This window comes from Photinus pyralis, unplaced genomic scaffold, assembly GCF_008802855.1.
Source record: "Photinus pyralis isolate 1611_PpyrPB1 unplaced genomic scaffold, Ppyr1.3 Ppyr1.4_LG9, whole genome shotgun sequence".
NCBI classification, from domain to species: Eukaryota; Metazoa; Arthropoda; class Insecta; order Coleoptera; family Lampyridae; genus Photinus; species Photinus pyralis.
In genome coordinates, this window is record NW_022170878.1 from 4,875,311 (window position 1) to 4,893,158 (window position 17,848).

General features: G+C 37.4%; 4 protein-coding genes across 8 annotated transcripts in view; 2 read left to right on the forward strand and 2 right to left on the reverse strand.

Moving 5' to 3' along the window:
- Positions 1–5,684, forward strand: part of LOC116180446 (dynein regulatory complex protein 8-like) — a 27,242-nt gene extending 21,558 nt beyond the window's left edge. For 4 of the 5 annotated variants that reach the window (XM_031500425.1, XM_031500426.1, XM_031500427.1 and 1 more), the window contains 2 exons: positions 32–480; positions 531–670. In XM_031500425.1, the coding sequence (XP_031356285.1) occupies positions 32–480; positions 531–644 (563 nt within the window). In that variant the 3' untranslated portion in view covers positions 645–670. Of the gene's footprint in view, positions 1–31; positions 481–530; positions 671–780 lie in introns of those variants that run through there. The other variant, XM_031500429.1, reaches the window with a different exon arrangement.
- On the reverse strand, positions 479–6,432 carry LOC116180445 (delta(3,5)-Delta(2,4)-dienoyl-CoA isomerase, mitochondrial). Its single transcript, XM_031500424.1, has 7 exons — positions 6,290–6,432; positions 6,119–6,245; positions 5,980–6,068; positions 5,692–5,936; positions 5,475–5,638; positions 797–923; positions 479–745 (listed from the first exon to the last, which is right to left on the reverse strand). The coding sequence occupies exons 1-7, from the start codon at positions 6,333–6,335 to the stop codon at positions 647–649; spliced, it is 897 nt and encodes a 298-aa protein (XP_031356284.1). The 5' UTR covers positions 6,336–6,432; the 3' UTR covers positions 479–646.
- On the forward strand, positions 871–11,633 carry LOC116180444. Its single transcript, XM_031500423.1, has 3 exons — positions 871–985; positions 8,334–8,591; positions 8,637–11,633. The coding sequence occupies exon 3, from the start codon at positions 10,171–10,173 to the stop codon at positions 11,572–11,574; it is 1,404 nt and encodes a 467-aa protein (XP_031356283.1). The 5' UTR covers positions 871–985; positions 8,334–8,591; positions 8,637–10,170; the 3' UTR covers positions 11,575–11,633.
- A 4,167-nt stretch (positions 11,634–15,800) lies between these two features.
- Positions 15,801–17,466, reverse strand: LOC116180451 (zinc finger protein Helios-like). Its single transcript, XM_031500434.1, has 2 exons — positions 17,018–17,466; positions 15,801–16,962 (listed from the first exon to the last, which is right to left on the reverse strand). The coding sequence occupies exons 1-2, from the start codon at positions 17,038–17,040 to the stop codon at positions 16,023–16,025; spliced, it is 963 nt and encodes a 320-aa protein (XP_031356294.1). The 5' UTR covers positions 17,041–17,466; the 3' UTR covers positions 15,801–16,022.
- Positions 17,467–17,848: the final 382 nt, after the last annotated feature.

Genomic DNA, 17,848 nt, shown 5'->3' on the forward strand with positions numbered 1-17,848 from the left:
AATACTTCCGCCTCTTGACACAGTTATTTAGTTGCGATCAACAACGAGCTGGAAAGACGCATAGCGGACGTCTTCGAGGCGTTCGATCACAGCGGCAATAAAACGATCGACATCAGAGAAGTGGGGACGGTGGTGCGCGCCCTCGGCTGCTGCCCGTCCGAGGCGGAAATTCAGGAGATCCTGCTGGCGATCGAAGATCCGACGATGCCCGGCTGCATTCACCTCTCGAAGTTTCTGCCTCACGTCGCGCAAATGATTACGGAACACAGGTACGAGCCGGCCTCCCCCGCGAAACTTCTCGAGGCGTTTCAAGTGCTCGACCCCGAAAACAAGGGGAGCATCACCAGGGATTACATCTCGATTCTGATGACGCAGGACGGCGAGCCGTTCTCGCAGGAGGAGCTCGACGAGATGCTGGAGATCGCCATCGATCCGCAAACGAACACGGTACCCTACGAGTATTACTTAAACAAGCTCATGGTAAGTCGACTGCTTTATTTGTACAGTTTGCAAGTAACGATTGTGTACAGTACATTATCAAACCGGAAGACAGTTTATACAATATAGCAGATATCGTCGAAGCGTCGAAACCCCCTCCACCGCCGCGCAAGAAACGTGTGACGATCACACCCGACCTGTATTGAAACTATAATTTCGAAAACTTAATGTCGGTCTGCTTCATCGCCAACGCCGTAACCCCGTTAATAAAATCTTCGCTTTGCAGCATGCCTTGGTTGTGTACCGCCTGAAATTTAATTACGGTTCATTTTTCTCTTGCAGGTCGACTAGTACTTACGATGTGCATCAGACCGTCTTGCACCGAGTGATCCCTGGAGAACACCAGACTGCTTTTCAGTCCTTGGACGGCGACCGGACTATTTTTCGCAATCGTCTCGGCCACCTCCATAACGGAACTCATCATGCTGCACGTAAACGTAACGGAATTATTACGCGCTATTCAGCAATAAATATGCAGATCAAGCAGGTACAGTTTAGATAAGGACCCAATACTATTCCCGTTTATTTGAAATTTAAAAAAACCTTGAATTGCGATTCTGCCTCGCTCTCGCCCCGCCCAGGGTCACTATCAGATCTTTATATTAAACCTTGAACCAGAGAGACCTTGATCGCCCTAATTTGATTGAGAAAACAGTTAAATGCTGTGGTAGAGAAAAAGACACTTGGCGCCATTATTAATGCGCACGTGTTAAAAGAAATGGATTGCGCATGCGCACAGCCAACTTTCGTATTTGTGAATTGCGCATGCGCAGCACAGAACATTTTTTCGAAGGTCATCACCGGTATGCGTATAACCAAAGTTAACCCCTCCTTAAAAAGTTAGCAACGATACGACAAAAATAACGTGCACACAGTCTGTATCGGTAATCAAATATCAATGTTTGACGCCCCAAAAAGGTCACTTAGAGACCTTAAATCTGCGACAAACTTTCACACTCACTAAAATCTCGTATTTTAACGTGGATTTTGGCAAAAAACAGAATTAGTACATTTTTGACGAAATTTATCTAAAAAATTATGATGTAATGCACTTACTTTACTTAAGGGATAGTTCTGTTTCTTTAGGAATATCACCTATACAGATTGACAAAATTGACATCTAAGCCAGAGAAAGATCAATTAGAGACGTCTAATCTCTGTCAAACATCTGCACTCACTAATTTTTAATTTGGTCTTCATAACACATACGCTCGGCTCCTGCGGCTTCACCGCCTCACCTCGCTCCGATTGAATATCTGTAAGATCGTCGATAACAGGTACTCTTTTATTGTTCCTAATCTAAAAACAATAACAAGAAAGTCGTCTATTGTGCATGCGCAGTACCATTTGCCCCCTTTCATTTTGTTTACTTTTATTAGGGGACCTACCACAAAAATTTAGTTAAAATTGCTCCAAAAATAAGAAAGTTACGTTTTACGCAAGCGCAGTACGATTTATTGCGCATGCTTTTATTAGAGGGAGATACCGTAGGTGTAGATACCGTAGGTGTACGAGGAGGGATCATAAGAAAAAAGTTTCAATTATGATTTATTGATATTTGAGCTAGCAACAATATCAAAAATGTGCAAAAAATAATGGAAGCCAACTGATCTAGGCGTTTTACGTTTAACTTCAAACAAGTAACAAGGTGTTCGCCCTAAGACGAGTAACTTTAGCGCATTGTCCATGCATTGATCAGTACTTTCCAAAAGGCCATAAGCATGTACGCTGTATTTTTCTTTACTAGAAGCATCTATGGTTAAAATTTCAAAGAAATATCTTCATAAATGAGGAAGTTAGCATGGCGCATGCGCACATCTGATTTTACAATATGCGATATGTTTGCCTTTACTAGAAGCATCTGTGGTTAAAATTCAAAAAATACTCAATAAAGTTGACATTCCGCAGACTACGCATGCGCACATGAATCGTCAAGCTTTTTTTTGCTCAGGTGCCAGAGCTATAAGCTACCAAATTCAAACGGAACGATGTAAATGTATTGGCCAGTGTAGGAGTAATTAACTCCTCGGCCGACCGGTCAGAGAAAGTGCCTGCAATAGCTCGCCCAACTTCGTTGGAAAATGGGTTGAAAATGTGTAGGAATGCGTCCGAAATTTTAAGACAAATGATTCAGATATGTATAAGTATTGAAAATGTGTAGAAAATTGAAATTGCAGAAACTGCTAAATTTTTCTTTAATTTTGTGTAAAAAATTCTGTAAGATATTACAAAAATGTTTCAAAAATCTTTGAAAAATGCTTCGGGAATTTTGGAACCGTTTCATAAACATGGGAAATATGTGCGAAATTATATGAATGTTGCAAATCTTGGGGAAATGTTAAAACCATTTTTAAAGAATTGTAGACAGTCGGAAAAATCGCAAAAAAATCATAGAAATGTTGGAAAAATAAAGAAACATTTTTCAAAAAATTTTGGAATGTAAAAAAATTAAGAAATATTGATGATGGAAATATAAAGGTCTCGAGGAAATTTTGGTAGTGTTTCAAAAATGTGTAGTACATTCTGGAAATGTCGCAAAAATGTGTCGACATTGTGGAACTGCTTCCCAAATTATGCAAAATTTGCAAAAAATAATAAAAATGTGTTCCTGTTGCCCTTGAGATTGAAAAAGTTATCCTTAAATGTTATCCTCTGCAAAAAGTTCCTCCAAAACGTTACTCGCACATTCTCGTTGGGTTCAAAATGAAGGCTCCAGAGGGCATTTCGAAAAAGGTTTTTCGTATTTTTCATTTTTGTTCTGCATTTTTCTCAAAGATCACACTTTGTAACGAAAATTGTGAAATACAAAAATGTTGCTTCTTTATGAACCCTACAAAAGAAGGCAGACAGAAATATCAACAGGGCAGAGATAAACAACTGTCTCTTCGCTCTTCTCTTGTAGTGACCTTGGAAAGTAGGTTAGCGTAAAGTATGGTTAATGAACTGCTCCATTTTTTTTAGTTTCATCTTTTTCTCCTACAACGTCAACGTAAAGCGCAATGATCTATCGGCTTTAAAGGTCAATAACCCCATTTTTGTGGCAACATTTCATTTTCAAGGTCATCTATGGTGTATGTCCTACTTTCTGTGGTGTTTTTTTTTAATTTTTAAGTAATTTTTAAGTAATTCATCGCGTCCATGTTTGTGTTCCTGTTCGCGTTTACGTTTGGGTTCGCGTTTACGTGTGGATTGGCGTCCACGTTTGGATTCGCTTTCGCGCTTGGTTTGTTTGTTGACCTTGAAGATGAAATATATCACAAAAAATGAATTCCTTAGTGTTACCAAAAATATAAACCTGAACCCATACGTAAACGCGAACCCTAAACGTGGACGCGGTGAATTACTTAATAATAAAAAATGAGGACATTGTCTGTGATGACCTTGAAAATGAGGTCCTTGACTTTTAGGGGCGATCACCTGAGCTTTGCCGAGACAGAAAGAGAGCGAGAGGCACACGGTTTTATAAATAGATCAAGATCTGTGTAGCAAAACATCATAGAGCCAATTTTCAGTATTAGACACGTACTCTACAGCTATTTCTGTGTCTGACAGGCGCTTGAGAACTCTAAAAGATTTGTAAAGGCTATAGGGGGCCCCAAAGAAATCAGATAGACACTGGTTTAAATGCCCTTAAACCTACTGAAGACTGTTACATTCTCTGAAAGTTTCTAAAAGATGCATGGAGGAGATTGGAGACAGTTGAAACCCCTAAATACCCGTGAAAACTCATGAGACCTGGTAAAGGCTAATTTTTAAAAACTTCAAAAACAGTGGCTCTTGCAAACTATTTGCTACTCTTACAGACTCTTTAAGACTCATGAAACATTTTAAAGACTCTTAGATGCTTGAAACATTGAACGCCTTGTAGAGATACTAAATAGCAGGCACCGGAGACTCTTTGAGGCTATAAGCGACTCGTAATAGCTCTCAGAGACTTTGCAATGCTCTTCACGGTTTGGCCTTCAAACACTAACACCTCTGAAATGCCTCGGGTAGGTTTTGAAAATTGTTGGCAGATTTTTAAAGGCTCCATTTCTGAAGTTTAGGTTCTTAAACTCCCCTTAGGACTCTCAAAGGCTCACAAAAACTTTTAAAGGCCCATCTATCAAAGAAAAGAGAAAATCTCAAGGACTTCCTGAAACTGTTTGAAGAGTCTTAAAGGCTCATGACAAATCTCTTAAAGCTTAGTAAGGATTTTTCAAGTCTCTTAAGCCTTTCAAAAACCCATTAAAGGTTCCCTAACCGTCTAGAAGACCCATGGACACTTTAAAACCTTGGGAGACTGTTGGGTTTGTGAAGACTTGAAACCTTTAAAGGTACTTAGAAACTAGTTACGAACCTTTAAGGGCAGAGCCTTTAAAGATATTTATTTTTGAGAGTGTTTAAGAATTCCCTTTAGATAATAGACTTAGAATTTAATGGTCTTAGAGTGATTGAAGGCCAAACCTTCGAGACCTTAAAAGGTTCAACACTATTTGGGTAGGATTCAAAATAAGCGTTTTGTAAAAGTTTGCGGTTTTTTAAAAGAAATTTTCATTTTTCTCGAATACAGAAAACGTAGCGAAAAATGTCAATCGAAAAAGACGAGCTCCACAAAAGGAGTTCAAAATAAAGGCACCAGAGGGCGTTTGTAAATCTATATTTTAAAATAAAAAATTATCCAAGGACAGTTCTTAACTGTGCCGCCATACTTCTCGCCATTATATTTTGGGAATGATGCTGTGGTTCATAGTTCACAGTACTTAAGATACAGTCATCTGATCTGCATTATATCTCCGGTTGCGATTGTATTATATTTCAGAGGCGAGGTAGAATTGCAAATTTTGTGAGTTAAAGATTCAATCCTTAAGGTCTCAATTTCAAGTAAAAATTCTGCAAACTGGATTTGAAATTCATGCTTAAAGCTTAAAAACTAAAGCTGGCTTTGACATTTATTGCTGAAGAGTTGTTGCTAGCTTCACACCAGTCGAACTCACCTGTCCTTATCATCAAAAACTTTCGACACCAAACCAATCCTCTGCGCCTCATCCGCATACACCTTCCGACCGGTATAGCAAATTTCACGTACCGTTCCTTCTGCCCCCACAACCTTCGGTAACCTCTGAACGGCACCGACATCGCACGTCATTCCCAGCAACACCTAAACAGTTCTTGTATTTAATTTTCGAATAAACATTCGCATAGTACTCGGACCTCTTTCACTTGAAACCACGCGTCCTTGGTGCAGTACCTCACGTCGGCGGCGGTCAGCAGGCTAACGCCGGCGCCGATGCACGCCGAATGGACAGCGGCCAGCACGGGTTTGCTGCAGATCTCGAGGCTGGTGAACGCCTCTTGGCCCTTGTCGATCGCAGCACGCAGCAATTTCGCCTTTCTCGCGACGTCCTCTTCTTCGCCGACCTCGACGCTAAGTTCCATGGCACCCTTAAAGTCGAGACCTAAGCGATACGTGAGTTTCGAGCGGATAACGTGAGAGCTTACCGGCTGTAAACATTCGTCCCGACCCGGACAGCAGGATCACTCTGCAGTTAGAGTCCAAATTCAGCTCGTTGAAGCAATTTTTTAGTTCTCTTAAAGCAAACGGATAAGACACGGTAAGCGGTTCGGATTAAATACTTACAGCCACATTTCGACAGTTTGGGCATTGAGTTGCTCCGGTCTGTTCAATTCGACGTGGTATACGAAAGGTTTCGGTACAGTAACGTTTAATGTGTTAAATGTGGACATTTTCGAAACACTTCTCCGATCTGTAATTTAAGCTGTAGTAGGTTTTCGTAGTTGAGTGCCTTACATTGTGCCTGTAGTACTCGGGCGATTGGTCGAAAGATTGAGGACATAATTTTCAAGAAACCTGTTGTTTAATAACCAAACAATATACTTTGACCGTTGACCCCACTGATTCCATTACAGGTTATGTTAGGATTTTTTTATGGGACCATAGCCACATCCATTAGAGTAACAAATTGGTTGCATTCGATCCTACTATATACATAGTACAAAATAAAAATAAGTTAAACACGTAGTAATTTTCTTATTGTTCAGTTCCTCATGTTGTAATAGAACTAGAAATGATGAATCGCAATCTGCAATTACTATCGCTTATGTTGCATTTCAGGTAGGTGTAGGTGCAGTGGCTTAATAGAAAAAGTGACAATAGGAGCCAAGCCGCCATGTTGATAAAGAATTGAAACTAGAAAGTAGGCAACACACAATACACGAATGAGTTTGTATTGCCCATTTTAGGGATTTATTTATATAAAACGACACAGTGTCTCAAACAAACTATAAATATGAATTTGGTCCAATCTAGTTCGGCATATACTAGAATAAATTATTTGCCAACTGGTATGTCATTAAGTCGCTCTTGAGTAACGAAAATGTATTATACCACCAAAAGGAAATCGGTCTTCCCCCACTGCCTCTCGCGTACAAAACATTCGTCATATTTTATACGTAAGAAACCAAATTCCTATGGCAAATGTGTGGAAACGCTCATTCCAAACCGGACCAAAGGACACATAAACATCCAATTTCAACCAGTCTATTTAAAAATTTACACTCTTCTGTTTGGCTAAATGTGGGTTTACACTATTATATTTGTCATACAATTTCTCATATGATAACTAATAAGCAATTGAATTTGTGTTTACACTATACTATTTTCGGTATTATTGCGACAAATCATAAGGAAATAATATGTAAATCAAACAATAGAGACGGGTCTATTCTGCATGACAAATTACGTGATATTTTTAAATATCCCGCCTTTTCTTGGGTATGAGTGGTAAACTTTGCATGATTTACTACTTGACAGCGTTTGTGTTCTTTCTAACCTCTATTAACTGCTGTATAGTTGTATTTGTTATTAGAAATTTGTTAAAATAATCATTTTTGTGCAAGCTAGCCCTACAGCTATAACGAGTAAATTTGTGTAAAATTTAGTAATGGAAAGCCATGGCAACACTATTACGTACACTTTCCCATGGCAGGCCACAATTGACAGAAGGAATTTAGAAATTATACCGAGCTCTTGGTTTCTTTTTTCTAACCATTTTCGTGTCCAAACCTGGCGTGACTTCTGCTTGCGGGTATTTTGAAGTTTTTTTCATTTTAAAACAATGCCAATGATAAAATGGAAATTTGGCATTGTTATTCGAGAAGGGAAGTGATAACAGATGGCGCTACCACAAAACAAAATGGGCGGTGTAAACGGGGTTAAATTGTGTTTTGTATGTATCGTATCATATCCAGTGAAACACTAAGGAACACAACAATAATTCTTGCTCTTATTTTTTTTTAAAGAGGACGAATTTAGCGTACATTCAGCCATAATGCTTATTATTTATCCTGTTTAGGTTAGTTACATATTTCTCCGCCACGTGTCGCGTCGATCTCTCCCCTTCTCGAATAAGATCTTCCATTACGTTATTTATCTGTGGTAACGTCAATCAATTTATAGGTTAGGAATATGTCGGTTTATTTTTGTCACAAGTAAATAATATGAAAAATCATTCAAGTGTAAAGTAAAAACACTGCGATCATACAGAAAATAAGTTTGCCCTTAAATATCATATTAGACATATATAAAATTAATATATAAATATATATAATAAATCATATGACAAATATTATAGTGTAAAACCACCTTAAAGGAAAACAAACGATGAAGGGTGAGCTATGAACCCACCTTTACGGTTAGCGGTACTTGAGCTACAGCCAAAGTTTTTCTACGGTACGTCAAAGCAATAGACCCCTAAGAATTTGTATTTAATTAATACGAAACTTTATTGTTGATAAACAAAAACGTAATATCTGGAGAACGTTATTGATACTAGATATGGACGGAAAAGATGTCGCCCCTCTCATTAAAATTGAACCAAAACAAGAAGAAGAAATCCATTACGATCTTCAAGGAACCATTTTACTAAGCAACGAAGCATTGGTTACAATAAAGGACGAAATTACCATTACTGCACAGTGTTCCAAATTGTTTGATAATGAAGAAGTACCACAACAAACTGATTGTGAGTGGAATATTAAAACTGAAATTACGACTGATTGTGAATGTGACTTCGGTCAACACACAACAAATAGTAAGTTGCAAGTTAAACAACAACTTTTAGAGCATAACGTTTCAGGCTTTCACTGTGCTCATTGTGGTTATGGTTATGGAACAAGAAATAAACAAATGGTTCAACAGCACATGCTACAATGTGCTAATCGTGATTACAAGACCAGTAACAGAAACCACTTTAAACGAGACCTCTTAGAACATACCTATTCTAAATATTTTAAATGTGCTAATTGTGATTATGTGACAAATTACAAATCTCATTTGAAACAGCACCTTTTACAACATGCCGATTCTAAAGAATTTAAATGTTCTAATTGTGATTACGAGACAAAGGAGAAATCCAACTTGAAACGACACTATTTAACACATACCAATTCTAAAGAATTTAAATGTGCTAGATGTGATTATGAAACAAATAACAAATACTACTTTAAACAACACCTTTTAAAATACACCGATTCTAAAGATTTTATATGTGCTAATTGTGATTACAAGACAAATAACAAATACGGCTTTAAACGACACCTCTTAACTCATACCGATTCTAAAGAATTTAAATGTGCTAGATGTGATTACAAGACAAATAACAAGTACAACTTTAAACGACACCTCTCAAAATATACCGTTTCTAAATATTTCAAATGTGCCAATTGTGATTACGAAACAAACGACAAGTCCAACTTGAGACGACACCTTTTAAAGTATACCGATTCTAAAAAATTTAAATGTGCTAATTGCGATTATGAGACAAATGACAAACAACACATTCAACGACACCTTTTAACACACACCAATTGGAAACAATTTAAATGTGCTAATTGTGATTATGAGACACATCACAAATCCTGTCTTAAACTACACCTTTTAAAACATAGTGTCTAACTAATTGTGATTATGCGGCTGCGAAAATTCTCAGAATGCAATTGCTCGAAATCAATTGCTCGAAATCATTTGCTCGAAAATCAATTGCTCGAAAGTCAATTTTCTCGAATTACAAATTCCTCGAACGGCAATTGCTCGAAAACGGTTTGCTCGAATTAAGTTCGCAATTAACTTAAATTTATGCATGCGTGATCAAGTGAAAGGTCTTCCATACGTTTTGCCTATACTATGCTTATACCTAAAGAGATGTACTTCACATCCGTTCAGTAGTGTGGTCATGATAATGAAAATAACCTGAACATAAAAAGTGAGAACATATATTGTTGATTTGGGTTCTTGGGTTTTAAAAATTAAAAAAACAAGTGTCCATATTGGTGAAAGTCATTCAATATATGTAATATGAGGTATGCACCATAATAAGGTTTTCTTGGAGAAAGCAAGTCATGATCAGTTAAATGTAATTAATGATTATTCATCTTCTCACGAATGATTTCATTATGTTAATCTGCATTAGGGTTTTCATTAGAGTGTATAATAATTGCTCCGTAATTATCCTTAGGTTAATGAGATGGTTGTTATTAGAAATGATGGTTATTCCTAATAGGTGATTAACATCAGAATGCTTACAATGAAATTTGGAAGGAGAAATTCCCTATAAATAGCCTAGTAACCCAAAAACGTTTGTTAGTTCAAAATTTGAAAGCTCACAAGTGAACATGGCGTTAGAGTTCGTGTCCAGTGAGAAAGGGAAATCCAAGTTGTTTTTCGAAAGTTTTTTGTTTATCAAGGATAAACAAGTTGATACCAAAATTTATTGGAAGTGCGAGCACTCCAAGAAAATGAAGTGCAAAGCTCGTGTGATTACGGTGAATAACTTTGTGTCGTCAAGCAATAACGACCACAACCACAATGCCGACGCAGCGCAGCTGGAAGCCAATAAGGTCATGCAGAAAATAAAGGAAGACGCAGAAAACACAAGAGATACACCTCAGTTCATTGTGTCCCAAGCTTCTGCTGGTTTGGGAAATGCAGTTGCAGCTAAATTACCAACAGTCAACAATATTAAGCGGACCATTAGGAACGTCAGAGTGAGAGAAAACGTTGCACCGGCCATACCAAGACATCGGGAGGAGATCATTTTCCCAGAAGAGTTTACAATTACCACAAACGGCGAACTTTTTCTCCTGCACGATTCAGGGCCAGTAAATGACAGAATTCTGATTTTTTCAACCGCACGTAACATCAACCTTCTGGCGATGTCCCAGCATTGGTATGCCGACGGCACATTCAAAGTAGTTCCACCGCTTTTTCTACAGCTCTATACCATCCACGGGATAAAAGACCATGTAGCTATCCCTTTAATATATGCTCTTCTACCAAATAAGACAGAGCAAACCTACTTAAATCTTCTTCGAGAAATAAAAAACCTACTTCCAGCTGATGATGCACAACCACAGACCATCATGACAGATTTCGAAGTAGCAATGATAAATGCCATAAGAATTGAGTTCCCGCAAACCATACATCGTGGATGCTTCTTTCACCTCTGTCAAAGTATTTTCCGACACATTCAGGAAAATGGCTTAAAACGGGAGTACGAGAGAAATCCAGAAGTTGCGTTGACATTAAAACTGCTTCCAGCCTTGGCATTCGTTCCACCTCAAGATGTAATTCCTGCTTTTGAAGACATTTGCGAGCAAAACATTTTTTCTCCTGAACTGCAAGTTATTGTTGATTATTTCGAAGACACGTGGATCGGTCGCCCTCAACGACGTGGACGGCGCCCGCCCCATTTCGCGATCAACATGTGGAATTGTTTCGATGCCGTACAACATGGACTTCCAAAAACAAACAACGCAGTGGAGGGATGGCATCGAGCTTTCCAAATGCAACTGTGTGCAGACCATCCAAACATCTGGAAATTTATTTCGGCATTAAAGAGGGAGCAGAGTATAAACGAATTACGAATAGAGCAACATATCAGCGGGCAACCACCTACCATCAGTCGTAAGGTATACCGTGATTGTGCACAAAGACTTTTAACACTAGTAAATAGTTATGCACCTGACATAAATATATATGATTATGTTCGTGGAATAGCACATAATATATCATATTGACAACATGTAATTTTTGTTTTTCATAATATGTACCTTCCTAACTGTATCACATTCCTATATTTAGCAATATATGTAAGCATTACTTGGTTGTTTGTGGTTTTCTTATATTTACAAATCAATGATTCGAGTTAAGGCTATCTCACAACTTTATCTTTCGAGTAAAAGATATTCGAGGAATTGCTGTTCGAGCAACTTACAATTCGAGCAAAATTTCATTCGAGCAACTTACTTTCGAGCAATTGATCTCGAGCAATTGGCTTTCGAGCAATTGCATTCGAGGAATTTACCTAGAACCGTGATTATGTACTAAACGACACCTTTTAAGGGACCGAATTAAATAAATAAATATATTTGTTTGTGTTTTTGGTGACAACCCTAGTGTTTTAGTTTATGAGAGTGAATAAACCAGTACTTCTTTTGGTACCTGAATTGAATTGTACTATTATTGCTACCCCTGTATCTTCTCAATTTCATACGGGAAGAGTTAAATTAGAAGTTGAGTGGCGCTCAACCATTGGTAATTGAGATAGTTGGCCGTTTATAGATAGTGCAATATACCATAATCCCAAAGCTACTGCGGGTTTGAGAAAATGCAGCGCCAACTCTACCTAAGCGTTATACAGCACATAATTAATGAAATTAGATAAATTTGGAAAAAAGGCAGAGGACTAGACCATACTTGACAAAACGAATGACATAAGGCAAATACTAACCATTACTTGATTTTAATCCGTCCGATAGACTTGATATACTCGACACGCATTTGCCTCATTCCAGAGTCACAACATTTGACGAATAGGTACAGATAATCGCGAGTTTCATAAGATTTAAAGAAGAAAAATTATAGGTAGCATAATAGTATAATATAAATACATATAAACATACAAAACATAGAATTAGGTTGGCGCCCATGGGTATGGCGGCCTAGGTTGCGGATACTACGCCACTAAAGTTAAATGTTCTAGGGTTCCGGATCCTTTTGTGCCTTAGGTCTAGAATACGTTTCGATTCTAGCGTCCGAACTTCCTCTCACAGTAGGAAGTTATTGGTTACATACAACAAGCCACACACATTCGTGCATGTTACGTAGTTAACAATTAGTATTTTGCAAATTACATCACATGTTAGCTGAAAACGACAACAAAATGTACATCTCAGTATCTAGTCTCCGTGTTCACACAATGAGAATGAACGGAGCAATGATGCTTCTCAAAAATTTGCGTCCATACATTCGAGCAAAAATGAGAGCTTTCATAAAATGGAATTGAATTAAAGTTTAACATCTGTTTAAGGATCGGCGGCTACATATCTTTGAAGTTGTCTCAATATTATGAAATGGGCTTAGGGCGAAATATAAGATTGACCCTTCTTCTTCCCCCATATTTCAGAATCGTGATTTTTCACGTACTGATTGATCTACTTGCCACCTTCATATCCTCACACTGTGTATATTACTGCACAAAGAAATCGTCACACATTGTACCATATTCTTATTTTTTGGGGTTTATATAATAAAGTAAGACGAGCAAAAAGGTGTTAGTGGAGAAATCTCATCGTAAATTTATCTAAAAAATAGCAGGCCTTTGTGCAGATTAGGTTTTATCAGTCAAGGCTCATATGTAATATGCATGTACGGTATAAAATAAAAACCCTAACTCCGGCACTGGAAGTGAGACGTTGACCATTACGTTTATCGGTACATTAGCTACAGCCAGAGCTTATAGACCAAACTTTTATTTTTGATAAACAAACTTACAAACAGATAATTGTAAAACTTTCTGGATAACAGACATGGACGGAAATTATGTGCCACTGAAAATCGAACCAAAACAAGAAAAAGAAATCCATTTCAACCTTCAAGGAACCATTTTATTAAGCAACAAAACATTGGTTACAATAAAGGAGGAAGAAATTACCATTACTGCACAGTGCTCCAAATCGCTGGATAATGAAGAAGTACAACAACAAATTGATTGTGGATGGCATATTAAAACTGAAGTTTCAGAAGAAATTCCCACCAATGTGTATGACCTCGATCAACACACAACAATTAGTAAGTTGCAAATTAAACAAAATCTTTTAAAGCATAGTGTTTCACAAGGCTTTAACTGTGATTACAAGACAAGTAGCAAAAAATACATTAAAGGACACATTTCAAAACATATCAATTCCAAAGAATTTAAATGTGCTAATTGTGGTTTTGCGACAAATGACAAACACTACTTTAAACGACATCTCTTGAAACATACCAATTCTAAAGATTTTAAATGTGCTAATTGTGATTACGAAACAAATGACAAAAAATACTTTAAACAACATCTTTTAAAACATACCAATTATAAAGAATTTAAATGTGCCAATTGTGATTATGAGACAAATAACAAATTCACTTTTAAAAGACACCTTTTAACACATACCGATTCTAAAGAATTTAAATGTGCTGATTGTGATTTTGAGACAAGTGACAAATATTACTTTAAACAACACCTTTTAAAACATACCAATTCCAAAGAATTTAAATGTGCTAATTGTGATTACGAAACACATATCAAGTCCTGTCTCAAACGACACCTTTCAAAACATAAACTGTCTAAAGAATTTAAATGTGCTAATTGTAATTTCGAGACAAATGACAAACAATACTTTAAACAGCACCTTATAAAACATACCAATTCTAAAAATTTTAAATGTGCTAATTGTGATTACGAGACACATGACAAATCCTGCCTTAAACTACACCTTTTAAGACATAAAGTGTCTAAAGATTTTAAGTGTGTTAATTGTGATTATGAAACACATCACAGATCTTGTCTTAAACAACACCTCTTAAAACATAAACTGTGTAAAGATTTTAAATGTGTTAATTGTGATTATGAGACACATCACAAATCTTCTCTTAAACAACACCTCTTAAAACATAAACTGTCTAAAGATTTTAAATGTGTTAATTGTGCTTATGAGACACATTACAACTCTTCTCTTAAACGACACCTCTTAAAACATAAACTGTCTAAACGTTTCAAATGTACTAAATTGTAATTTTGAGACAAATGACAAACACTACTTTAAACGACATCTTTTGAAACATACCAATTCTAAAGATTTTAAATGCGCTCATTGTGATTACCAGACAAATTATAAATAGTCCTTTAAACGACACATTTTCAAACAGATTGATTCTCAACATTTTAAATGTGCTCATTGTGATTACGGAACAAATAATAAACAATGTCTTAAAGGCCACCTTTTTAGGGGACAAACCGTTTTTAGAAGGATCAAATTAAAACAAGTTAAATGTTAATTCAGTAGTGTGTGTTAGAAGATAATTGAATTAGAAATAGTCATTTGATTAGTTGCTGAACTGAATTTTTCTTAATATAATGCAATAATAAATTTATTCATTTATTCATCATTTTGAATCATCCTTCACAAAATGGGATATACCTCCGTGTTCCAATTATGCAGGACCTTACGCCACCAAAATAAACTGCCTGTTGTAATTGGCAAAATAACAAAAATTGCAAAAACTACCATTTAGATATAGCTAGGGGAAAGTTTATAATGGAAGGTTTACTTTCGTTTTATCATTTACCCCCGTACCACGAGCAACCCTCACTTTAAAATTATAATATGCAGTGCAGACCCCATAGATAGTGACACATTGTTTTAAAAGGCCATAAAATTCTCGACAAAATACCCACAAGCCCAAATGTGGATGGTCTGGTTAATTAAATACGAAATAAATGTATTTTACATATTTTAAGATTTTGATTAGGTATGTTATCCCTGGTAAACGCCCAGGGTGTAGTTCCTGCTGAGGTGATATATGATCAATTTTCAAATCCAGATAATAAATTTGTCTAGGGAAAGTAAAACATGACTATTACTCATGTCTCTTAACACTAAAAGCATGTACTCTTTATAATTTCAACTATTGAAAACCATAAGAATTCTTCCCATATAATCCGAACTCTGTTTATATAGTAGCAATGGTTTTAGGTATCACCCTGTATATATATTTCATTTTAGTTACTTTAAGTTGGTAGAACTTTATAGAAACAAATTAAGAAATGTCAGAGGTTATGTTTTTATGGAGAGGATATTAACCGAATTTATGTAAAAATGTGTCTTAAAAGACTACATTGTGATAATAAACAGTCTTTACTCTCACTTAGATTCATTTAATAACACCCTGCACCCCTTCAAAAATAAAATTCTATTTTTAGTTGGGAGCTGGACACCCAGTAATTAACAATTTATTCAAAAGTTAGTCAATACATCTGAAACATTATTTAACTCTACATAATCGGAATCTTACAGTTATTGTACACTTATTTTTAAGGGAGCTGCACAATCGAAGCGAATGCGAGCCGATTCAAAGGTGCCGACATAACCTCAAAATTACATGACACTTTTTCATCTTCCAATTTGCACAAACTTGACCGATTTCAATCTAACACAATTACATTATCCGTATCGACAGGAGTTCGTGCATGTCGCATGGGCCTTCGCGCTCTAGCCAGTTTCTCTTTACTATAACTGATGTGTAACTTTATCTCGTGCTGACGTGCGTCCTCTCTGTTGGCAAACGGTATATTGCAAAATCGACACTTGACGCACTTGCTAAGGCAACACGTGTTGTTTATGTGTTGTATTAAAGTCGTGTAATACGGAAAGCTGGCCTTACAGAACGAGCAAACGTGCGTGCTCGGGATCGAATGAGACTCGACGTGTTTATTTCTATCGATCGCCTGCTTAAATGACATATTGCAAATGCTGCACTTGTATTCGGTACCCGCGGGGAAAATGTGCGAGTCCTTGTGGACCTTACGGTCGTGCGGGTACAGAAACATCTTAGGGCAACCGGGGAAATCGCACTTGTACAACGAACGGTGTTTCCAGTCGTTCGGATTGATCGCGCCGTCCGCTTTCACGTCGGGATCGGGCAGGAGGGGGTCTTCGTCCATGCTGTCCAAGTATATGGTTTCGGTGTACCTGCGAACGTCCTCCTCCTCCACCTCGTGCTTGACAGTTCTCACGTCCTTTATTAGGATCGGCGTGTTAGCCGTCGGATTAACGTCGGGCTGCTTCACCGACTGCTCCCTTGGCACGAGCAAATACACGGGAATACTCTGAAGGATCGTTTGCGTGTCACTGCCGCCCTCGCCGTTCTGCGGTAGAACTATGAACGTGTTCGAATGGCCGGCCGGATCTGTTGCTAAAATATTCGAATTGTTCATGATTTGTATTTGGGAATTTTCGAGTATGTGCTTTCCATCGTCGATGACGGGTCCTAAGAGTATCTGCTGCTGTAGCAACGACGGATTTGTTTGTAGCAAAGCCGACTCCTCGATGTTGATGGTTTGCAAAACGACCGAGTCGTCCAATCTGAAATTTTTCAAATTTTGGAAATGTTGGAGGGGGAAGGGGGAGATACTACCACCTTTTCCTTTTCAAAATCGACATTGTGCGAACCACAGTGAGAACAGATTTTGTGATCGACGCCTACTTTCTCAAAAACCGATGTCACACAACTAAAATCAATAACATTTCCGCTCTTTACGCACGCAATTTACGTTTAACACGGTCAAAATTTGGCGGTGTAAACTTGCACTGTCAAGTTCAGGAATAGGAATCTATATTAATTTTACGTCTCCTATAGCAACAACGGCTAATGAAATTGTTACTAATTTCGTTAAATAAACAACGTCAACGATTTCGAATTACAGTTTGTTGCGTGCACACATAGGCCTATAAACCGCAATCACTCTGTATAGACAACGGGGAGTTTCAGTTTAAAGCCACTATCACAACGACGAAAGTATATGACGTCAGAGGAATGTTTGATTAGTTTGTATTTGACTCTCCTATGTACTTTCAGCGGGCCTTGTGTGTCCATGGCAACAAGGCACCCGCGACTATAGAAATATGAATAGTATCAAAGGTCACAAGTGTACTTGGTCTTGATCGTCACGTTTACACTTTGTGGGGTAAATTTCGTACTAAAATTTTCCCGATTATAATTCGAAATTTGATGGGTTCCACCCTGTATATACAACCTAAGATGATGCACACATATTTAAGAGCTGGCAATCGCGCGATGTCTTTTTAGAACAAGAGAAAAGCTGTCTGCAACGTTTCGAGAGTATGAACGTTACAGTAATCTTGGTTTGAGCTGTCGTCGAGATAGCATCGGGTACGTGTAGTTCAAGTTTGTTGTTTTTTTGTGTGTTATTTAATGCATTAATAGTTAATATATTTCTATATAATTTAG

Coding starts and splice junctions, on each gene's coding strand:
- LOC116180451 (XM_031500434.1), bottom strand. CDS start 17,040: ATGTCGATTTTGAAAAGGAAAAG. Junction 16,963..17,017: donor TCGATTTTGAAAAGGAAAAG/GTGGTAGTATCT, acceptor GAAAAATTTCAG/ATTGGACGACTCGGTCGTTT.
- LOC116180444 (XM_031500423.1), top strand. CDS start 10,171: ATGGCGTTAGAGTTCGTGTCCAGTGAGAAAGGGAAATCCAAGTTGTTT.
- LOC116180445 (XM_031500424.1), bottom strand. CDS start 6,335: ATGTCCTCAATCTTTCGACCAATCGCCCGAGTACTACAGGCACAAT. Junction 6,069..6,118: donor CAAACTGTCGAAATGTGGCT/GTAAGTATTTAA, acceptor GTTTGCTTTAAG/AGAACTAAAAAATTGCTTCA. Junction 924..5,474: donor GTTTTTGATGATAAGGACAG/GTGAGTTCGACT, acceptor GTTTACGTGCAG/CATGATGAGTTCCGTTATGG.